General features: G+C 44.7%; 1 protein-coding gene across 1 annotated transcript; it reads right to left on the bottom strand.

Moving 5' to 3' along the window:
* Positions 1–3,062: 3,062 nt before the first annotated feature.
* On the bottom strand, positions 3,063–6,969 carry LOC133896170 (uncharacterized). The gene is made up of 6 exons (XM_062336754.1): positions 6,699–6,969; positions 4,595–4,674; positions 4,405–4,496; positions 3,822–4,010; positions 3,706–3,731; positions 3,063–3,517 (listed from the first exon to the last, which is right to left on the bottom strand). The coding sequence occupies exons 3-6, from the start codon at positions 4,436–4,438 to the stop codon at positions 3,335–3,337; spliced, it is 432 nt and encodes a 143-aa protein (XP_062192738.1). The 5' UTR covers positions 4,439–4,496; positions 4,595–4,674; positions 6,699–6,969; the 3' UTR covers positions 3,063–3,334.
* Positions 6,970–7,246: the final 277 nt, after the last annotated feature.

Genomic DNA, 7,246 nt, shown 5'->3' on the forward strand with positions numbered 1-7,246 from the left:
CTTGTAGTCCGGTACAAACAAGCAAGAGCAAACGAAAAGAAGCAGCAGAACGGTCGCAAGGGTCGAGTGATCGACTGCTCAACACTCGCCGCCGGTAAGGATGTGCCTCAGGTTCGACTCGTGTTTCGGCGTGGGGAGCGACCACGACGACGACGACTACCGCGCCCCGTGGGCCAAGGGCCACGCCACCACCGCGAAGGCGCCTCACCAGCCGCCACCGGCGCAGCACAACGGCCACGGCCAGCACCAGCAGGGCGTCCACCACGGCGCCGGTCACAGGGCCTCCCACCACCAGACGGCTGCCGCCGCCGACGAGGCGGATCGCAAGGCCTCCAACGACGCGAAGAGAGGAGCCCCTGCGCCTGCGGCTGTTGCGGGAGCCGCCGGAGCCTGGGGTGCCCATGGGTATGCTGCCGGCGCGCGGGAGAAGGCGTACGCGTACACAGGAGGACCTGCCAACAAGGAGGACACCGTGGATTACCACTACCCAACTGCTACAGCCGCCACTACCGATCACGAAAGGTATTAGGCCACACAGTTCGACTTGGGATTATAGCCACTGTAAAAACAGATAAGTGAGTGAGTGCAACAAGCATGGCAGTTCACCAATCCCTTCACCTCCCCAGGCACTGCCTTTGCTTGCTTTCTTTTCCTAGTTTTATCTTGTTGCTTTTCTTTTTGGTCAGTCTGCCAAGCTGCTGAAACAGTCTGGAAGTGAGACAGGGACAGAGGAAGTGGAGGATGCAGATTTTGAACAGAGTGGACATGGAAGAAGGTCCAGGGAACTTTAGTTAGTAAAGGCTATTGTAGTTGGCTTGTGTATCCATCCTTGTGCTTGTACTGTCCGATAAACTAAACTAGTCCCTATTTCTGCTTTTGTGCTATGGATGTGGTTCCTGTGTCTTTTTTCTTGTCAGTTTCCAAATTGCTCAGGCTTGGATTAAGTGCAAAATGCCAGTGCAGTCTCGTACAGGGCAAGTTTGGAAGCTGGTGCTCCAGAAAGCATTGTGAACTCCGGTTCAGACTACCTGCATCCTGAAATCCATCGGCTGTTCTCACAAACGCTTTGATATCGTATTTCCTTGGAAGCAGAAAAGAGGACGCTGCTGATTGGCAATAACTAAAACTTGACCGCCGTTCGGATGAAATACAATATTTACCTGAATCAGCATATTCACCCGACACCGGTAACACCTGCAAGTGTATGTCAGACAGACTATTAAATCCTTCATCAATTACATTATTTCAGTTCCCAGTACATCATTCTGGCATTTCATATAGGGAGGATTACTCCAGGAATTTAACGGATTTAGTTCAAAATTTCGGATCTCAATCCCCTACATCTAGACAAATCCATAGTGAACGCACTACTAGAAACAAACCCAATAGCTATTTCGCAGTAATGCACAGGAAGGCCGAGCATAGGCAATTTCTTTAATCCGAAGTTGCTATCCCATCTAAAAAACAAAAGAAAAGGAAAACAAAGTTCGATAATGAACGATACAAGCAGATAAAGTTGTGACAGGTGTAGATATCCACTTACTGTGTAGAAAACAGAACGAGGTACAAGATAGATGTCTTCTTTTTACACATTCTCTTTGTTCTTGCTCTCTGCTTTGCTCGTGGACAACTGCAAGTTTATCCATTTATCGTATAAACGAGTTTTCGCTGCATATTTGCCAGATGCATATTCTCTAATTCTCAAAAGTTAGTCCCCTTTTCTTTCCAGGTTATCGGTCAGTCATGCCTCGTGTTTAACCATTAACTAAGATGAACCTAAGAACGCAATACAATTTTATCTTTGGCCATAGTCAGCACACTAACTTAATAGCTTGGGTAAAAAGTGACCAAAGAGTGTTCAAGGAAAATAAAAGTCATCAAAGAAAGCCATCTTTCCTCCCCCTTTGTTATGTGTTTGTGGAATCGCGGACATGAAAAGATTGCTTCAAGCTAGTTCTTTCACTGCTTTTTAAGTGTTAATCATGATTAACGAAATGACCATACTACTTTGTGGCTAAACACGTCGAATGGAAAGTCCGGTGCAACTCTGCCAAAAAGGCAAAGACCGCATAGACTTGAATGATACACCAAAATGCAAAGCATTTTTTTGTATGTGGGAAGTGTGTAAGAATGCCAAGGTATGCTTGTTATGCGTTGGAATTACTGTTCGCCGGGTACTGCAGTAGTACGTTACTGTAGCACGATGCTGTATCGCCGAGCTAATTAGGGATCAACCTATTATTTAGTCTTAAAGATAAAATTTGTTAGTTTAGATTGCTAGAGTCGGTTCCTATATAAAAGAGAGTATTATTTATTGTAATTAAGCAAGAAGAATAGATCTAGTTCTTAGTCTTTTCTCTAGTCTCCCTCAATATGTTATCTCTCTAATTTATAGTTCAATCCTTCCTCTAACAACCGACGTCGCCTGGCCATCCTCCTAGCGGATGTTTACCCTAACATTTAGTATCAGAGATGTCAGATTCTAAACCTAGCGATGGTTCTATTGCTCCAGTAGTAGAAGGATCTACACCGTCATGATCGTCATCACAGCTCGAGGATGAGCTATCTTGCAAGAAGGGATAAAACTGTTCTGTGCTGAAATTACTGTTCGCCGCGGGTACTGTAGCGTCACGGCTGTATGGCTGATTGATTAGGAGTCCTATTAGATTAGTTAGAGATAAGATCTATTAATTAGTTTTAAAGATAAGATTTGTTAGTTTAAATTGTTAGAGCCGGCACTTATATAAAAGAGGACGTAGCACCTAACAATACTTTTCCACAAGATTTTCGTAACATAGTGAAGACCGCAGCAGGGCTCATGGTGTGAAGTGTAAAGCTGATAATTCAGCAGTAGTGCTTTTGCCTCTAACTTAACAACTAAGATCTCGATCTGTGGTGATCTGTTCTGCCGAGCTTTGAATAAGACCAGGAATGGGGAATCCATTTGGTCGTTCAAAAAGGCAGACAAAACAAATGCATTTGCGCTTCGTTCTGAGAACTGACAGAGCCTGGAACGCTAAACCTTTGGACGGTGCAATCAGGTGGAGAATGTTTAGGGGCTATATGGTTGTCATTTTCAACTCTACATTCTGTTTCTTTTCTAGCAGTGGAATAAGTTCCTAATCAGTGCTTCCACTAGCAACTCATGCGATTAATTTGGCCACAGGTAGGCCTAGAATGTCTAGCTTAGGCTTTACTGAGCTTGTGATATTCACCCAAGATGAGCCGTTGTAACATTAGGTCAAAAACTTCAGGTCTCTAGTTCTACTACACGGTGAGTACATGCAAAGAAGGTTTAGTAGTCCTTACTGTATAAATGTACATGGCTGCTTCTTCAGTTAAGCGCAGGAGGCAGGTTACATGCTTCCAGATTCCAAATCGTTTCTCGACGTCCTGTTATGCTGCTGCCCGGATAGTCCAATGTGATGCCCACATGTAGATTGTTGGTTTTCTGCATAGTTTGAATTGGCCGCTTGGAGTTCCTCCAGCATTTGGAAGTATGCATATGGCCCCCAACCTAAAGGCGACAAGGAAGAGACCGTCATGTTCAAACAGGGAGATTAAAAATACTGAAACAAGATCAATAATAGAAAATATTTATATTTATAAAAAAAAGTAACAACAGGATAAACCCTTGAACCACTGAAGGAATCTGCTTAGTGACAATGTTTTTTTAGGAATCCTTAGTGAGAAAGACTTTACAACCTTGATCATGATATGGAGGAGGAACCCTGTAATGTATCGATTCAGATCGGTTACTGATGGTATCAAAGCTTTTAATAAATTTGGAAGAACAATAGAGAGGAAGATTAAATACAAACCAATAAGGCCACCAACGAACACATCCTCCCAGTGGTGTCGATAATCATCTATTCTAGAAATCCCATCAAGTGATGCAATAAGAAGAGGAAGGATCACAATGCAAAGTTTTGCCACGTGACCTTGGTGATCAAACGCCTTAATTTTGCAAGACAAGTAGAGTGACAAAAATGCAAGACCAGCAAAAGACCCTGGCAATGAAAATTCTGTGAAATACTGACAATTCAAGGGAAAACTGTAGCTATAGAAGTTGTTACTACATTCTGAGTTTTCTATGCTAGTGATAATCACAAGGTATCAACTTGAGATGACTAAAATTATGCAAGAGATACGTCGGGAAAAAATTATGTAAGATAAATAATAAAGCACAAAGTATGAGGATCCAACCTACTGGGTCAAGGTCCAGGCATACAGCACTACAACAGATATAAACTATTAAAATCCAAGCTACTACTAAGGAACGCAGCACTTGTTGACAATCTGCAACCAGTATTTGATACCTCAAATTATTAGATTTACACTTGGAAGAACAGGCTTATCCATCTAAATGCTAGTGTAGATACGTGCTTATGGGTGCAAACTTACAGGAAGTGGCCACTAGGAAAACTCTTGCGCCCATCTGTTAAGAAGCTTTTCTCACCACGGCAAATAACATTGCCAGTCACTTGGTCATATAACTGAGCCAAACATGCCACAGCAATGCCATGTTAATTCCAACTAGCAATGTTGTGTATAGAGAAGAGCCATCTACACACAAGTGTACAAGGAAATATACCTGCTTTCCATCTGGAAAGCATCGCCAAAAGAAGTCTGGCCTTGGTCTCCCTACTGCAGTCTTTATCACATCAGTAAAAGCTGCAGTTATCAACACGGAGAAAAGAACACCTTCACAATTCATATGTGAACGAATTACTCAGCAAAATTCAATCCACAACTCAGCAAATGGGGACATCTAAAATCACCCAGCACCGCATGATGAAGATCATACACATCTCTTCTATCGACATACATGGATATGAAGATAACCCAGGGGCACAGTATAGAGATTATCTGGCAATAGGTCAAACATCCCATATCAGAAATGAAAGAGTTTTGAGCTCAGACAACAGAATCGGAAATGTTCAGAAACATACAGGAACACCCCATGCTGGTACACTACTTTGTTTTACTGGGTACCTAATATCAGTCATCATATCCTTCCCAACAAATCGGCTAAACGGAGGAGCATAATGCAAGGACTGCGGGAGCGAGTGAGCGACACGCCGACACTGCGGTGCAGCCGTGCGGGCGGGCAGCGGCCGGGGTGCCGGGCGAAGGGAACTCGCAATCACGAGTGGGCGGAGTGGGTGGCTTTGGGCGTCTGGGGCTTTGGGCGAGGTAACGGGGTCACACCGTCACAGGGTTAGGGTTATGGTTGCGATGGGCGTCTGAGCGTGGGCATTAGCCGTTTAGGATTGGACCGGATGAAGGACAAAAGGAGGTGGGTAGTGGACTGATGGCCTAGTGCCTGGTGGGGGGACCTCAGACCCATGGGTAAACTGGTTCGGTACTACAAGAACGTATCTGAACCCGTTGTACTCAATGGGTCAGGATTTTGCCTGCTAACAGACCTGTGGGTAAAAAAATACCCCATGCCCGGCTCCTAATGGAATAAATACCCGCCGGGTAGCGAGTAACAGGTATCATTGCCGCAAGGCAACCACAAGTGCAGCTAGAAGAATAAGAACAACCCAATCGTGTGTGTGCTTTTCGAGCCAAGCTTGCTCTGTGCGTCTGAATTGTGTGCGATCCTAGCTGAACCTCCCGCATCATGTCCTGTTGGCACATAATTAGTGCACAAACAACCTCAACATGTAGAAAACAGTGTTGTAAACCAATATAAAATTACTTCCAGCAGTTCAATGTAGAACAAACTGGCAAATTGCACCATGAGGTAGACTCATTTGAAGAAGTTAAAGGAGGCAACTTCATCTCATTAGATATGAACAATCCAAATATGTGAGGTCTACAAGGCTTATCCCGATTCTTGGAGCGAACTTTTCGTATCATGATTTCAAGTAGCGGATATATATTATATATGACACAGCAATATATCTACATAAATTTGGACTCAAACACAGCAATAGCAGTTGAATCCTGAAGAGTTACGGATGACCCCAATGGTTCAGAAAGCACACTATTCAGATTCAGAGTCACGGAAGCAACAATATTCAGAGTTTCAGACACACACTGCAAGAGGCTGATTAGATTACACATGCAAGCACAGACCAATTAAGCTAGTGCTCGCAATGTGCTCGACCATTACGAGGGGATTGGACCTAATTCTCACTCATTCGAAGTCCAAACAAGCCCTTATAGAAGTGTCCAAGAATGAAAAGGAGTTGTCGGGAGTGAAAAGGGAGAGTGACCTAAGGAGGGTTCACGGATTGTTCCCTATGATCAATTTCAATTAGAGTGTGTAAGGAGCAGATATTTGCAAAGAACGCTAAAATTGTACAGAATGCAGCAGTGCTCCTTGGTCTCATCATCTCTGAATCTCTCCACGCACTGTAGATGGCCAGAGCAAGAGTACAGCTGCAAACGCGGTGTCAAGCCGCAAGCAGGAGAACCTTACTGAACCAAGCAATCAACAATCGCGTCCATAATGTAGGCACACTGAAGATCCTATAGCTGCAATCGCAGCACAACCTAAAACCTAAGCTAGCTACAGAGGAGAGGCAACTATATACTGTCTCGAAACCCTCAGAAGTCAGAAGAAGAACTACAATCGGAGGCCATGATTAAGGACCTAAGATCAACACAAACATTGCGCTAAGCCACCAAGAGAACACCAAAACAAAAGTATATATGGGGGGAAATGAGAAGAAAAAAGGGTGCACCTGATGGTAGTTGACTGGCCTAGGATATCCTGCGGGAGGAGAGCATGAGAGGAGAAGGTCGGCAAGATCCAGAATCTTTTTACTACTCGATTGCCCATAGTAAACGGAGAAGACAGTGCGAGAAACAAGGGGAGAGAAACTTCGGGAGCCCTAAATTCTTCTTTTCCGGTGCAATGGGGGTCCCGGCGGGGATGGTCGAGCTCCCCTTCCGGCTGGCTGGCCGCCGCTGGCGGTTGCGAGCTGCGTGTCCGAACAGATGAAGATGATCGAACAGGGCTTGGATCGGAGCTAAGGCCCAAAGCCCAAAGCCCAAAATAGTGATGTGAATGGGCCGGAAGCTAGCGCGGATGTGATGGGTATCCAGCCCACCTCACATTCGGGCCCACTGAGCCTACTAACGTACCGAGTGCCATTTTCGTTTGGTTTTCTTGATGTGGTTGATTAACGCTTCGGTGACGTGACAATACCGACATGGTTTCAAATAATTCACAAATCAACAGATGGATTTAGCACAAGTGCGACGAGGTCCTTTCTCCTTCCCGAGCAAA

This window comes from Phragmites australis, chromosome 1 (assembly GCF_958298935.1).
Source record: "Phragmites australis chromosome 1, lpPhrAust1.1, whole genome shotgun sequence".
Taxonomy (NCBI): domain Eukaryota; kingdom Viridiplantae; phylum Streptophyta; class Magnoliopsida; order Poales; family Poaceae; genus Phragmites; species Phragmites australis.

Excerpts from the sequence above, each read along its gene's own strand:
- LOC133896170 (XM_062336754.1), bottom strand. The coding sequence starts at position 4,438 with ATGGGCGCAAGAGTTTTCCTAGTGGCCACTTCCT. Across the intron at positions 3,732-3,821 it reads GTTCGTTGGTGGCCTTATTG|GGTTCCTCCTCCATATCATG; the intron begins GTTTGTATTTAA and ends GATACATTACAG. Across the intron at positions 3,518-3,705 it reads TCCTCCATATCATGATCAAG|GTTGGGGGCCATATGCATAC; the intron begins GTTGTAAAGTCT and ends TGTCGCCTTTAG.